This window comes from Morone saxatilis, unplaced genomic scaffold (genome assembly GCF_004916995.1).
Source record: "Morone saxatilis isolate NCDOM2014 unplaced genomic scaffold, NCSU_SB_2.0 Contig19, whole genome shotgun sequence".
NCBI classification, from domain to species: domain Eukaryota; kingdom Metazoa; phylum Chordata; class Actinopteri; family Moronidae; genus Morone; species Morone saxatilis.
This window is the reverse complement of record NW_023339751.1, coordinates 17,736,218-17,737,633: the sequence shown is the minus strand read 5'-3', so window position 1 is coordinate 17,737,633 and position 1,416 is coordinate 17,736,218. Positions and strand designations below refer to the sequence as shown.

At 41.7% G+C, this 1,416-nt stretch overlaps 1 protein-coding gene across 2 annotated transcripts in view; it reads right to left on the bottom strand.

Annotated features, from left to right (window-relative positions):
* Window positions 1-1,131, bottom strand: part of thumpd2 (THUMP domain containing 2) — a 4,818-nt gene extending 3,687 nt beyond the window's left edge. For both annotated transcript variants that reach the window (XM_035664224.1, XM_035664225.1), the window contains exons 1-2: window positions 910-1,131; window positions 247-385 (exon numbers count right to left, since the gene is read on the bottom strand). In XM_035664224.1, coding sequence (XP_035520117.1) covers window positions 247-385; window positions 910-1,020 — 250 coding nt within the window. In that variant the 5' untranslated portion in view covers window positions 1,021-1,131. The remainder of the gene's footprint in view (window positions 1-246; window positions 386-909) is intronic.
* Between the last annotated feature and the right edge of the window lie 285 nt (window positions 1,132-1,416).

Below are 1,416 nucleotides of genomic sequence, written 5' to 3'. Positions count from 1 at the left end.
GGTGACGTGGAAGGTTCATCTCATTAAAATCACATAAATTCAACTGTATTGAGTAAGGCAGGTCAACCAAGGGGATTTGAGCATCTGAATTTCCCATGAAGGGGAAGAGCTGAGGAATTAAATGAATAAATACACTTTTAAGGCACACAAGAACTGAAAGTCAGGCATACAATTTAACGTCTGCCAAGGTATTCCTCATGTTTTTGTCTTCCGTGTATTTGTGTATTTGATGTGTCGGGCTGGTACCTGGGCTGGTGTGGGCAGAGAGCAGCACGGGCACGTCTTTTTTCAACAGGAGGAACAGTCTCTCCGCAGCCTTCAGCTCGCTGACTCTGTCGATCCCCGCAGAGGAGCTGAACAACACTTTACCTTGCATCTGACACACCTGGACACACACAACAACAAAAAGAGCAGGTCAGTGCTTAAAAACTTTACTCTGCGGCTAAAAGGGCAATGATTCAATCCCATATATTTAATGTAGCTTAGACAACAGACTTGTCTGCAAGTATCTCGTTGGAGGATCCTTAATTAAAACACTGATGGACTGTTGAGGTGGACACTGATATCAATATTTGACAATAATAAATCAGGCATATTGGTTGATACATCAGGGTTTCCTTCCTTCCATTCAGAATAATACACTGTTATGAAAGTGATTCTTCAAAGAAAGGAGCAGAGGGGACATTTCACATTACACATCCCAGTGTATTTAATGAGTGGGGCTATTGCTAAGGCCATCAACCACTGACTACACACAATACTCACAAGACAATGTAAGAATCGACATAAACGTTTGAGACACTGAGGCAAATTCCTCGTGTGTGAAAACTTCCTTGGCAATAAACTTGACTCAGCTTCATTAACTGACTATCATATAGTGTTAGGAGTAAGAGTACATTTAACACTCACAGCTTCAGCTGCCAGCTTCCTCGTCACCTCGTCCCTTAAGAAGTGATCCATCCCGTTACCGACGGTGCAGTAGTAGCGAACTAAAGCCGCCTCACTTCTCGGTTCAGTCATTATGCTGTAATATTGTGTTTCCTGTCAACAAAAGCTCCTATCTGCCGGCAGAAGTTTGCCATAACTTCTGTTTGACTATGAAAGTCGCCATATTTGTTTCTTGTTTACACCGGAATCGGAACTTCGTCACCCGGCTGCAGTGACTAGTCTTGGCCAGCAGGGGTCTCTCTTACACAGCTGAAAAAGACACTAATTGAACAAACTGGGAACGTGGTTTTATGAACAAAAACGATCTTTAATTGCAACATTTATCACAATACGAATGTAATAATGTACCAACGGTGCTCAGACGTCTTCATATACATTTTTTCTTGTAATAATGACATGTTAATGTGATACAGAAGCCATGACAACAAGCCTTCATTTTGTGATTTTATTACATGGAGTGAAGTGAGT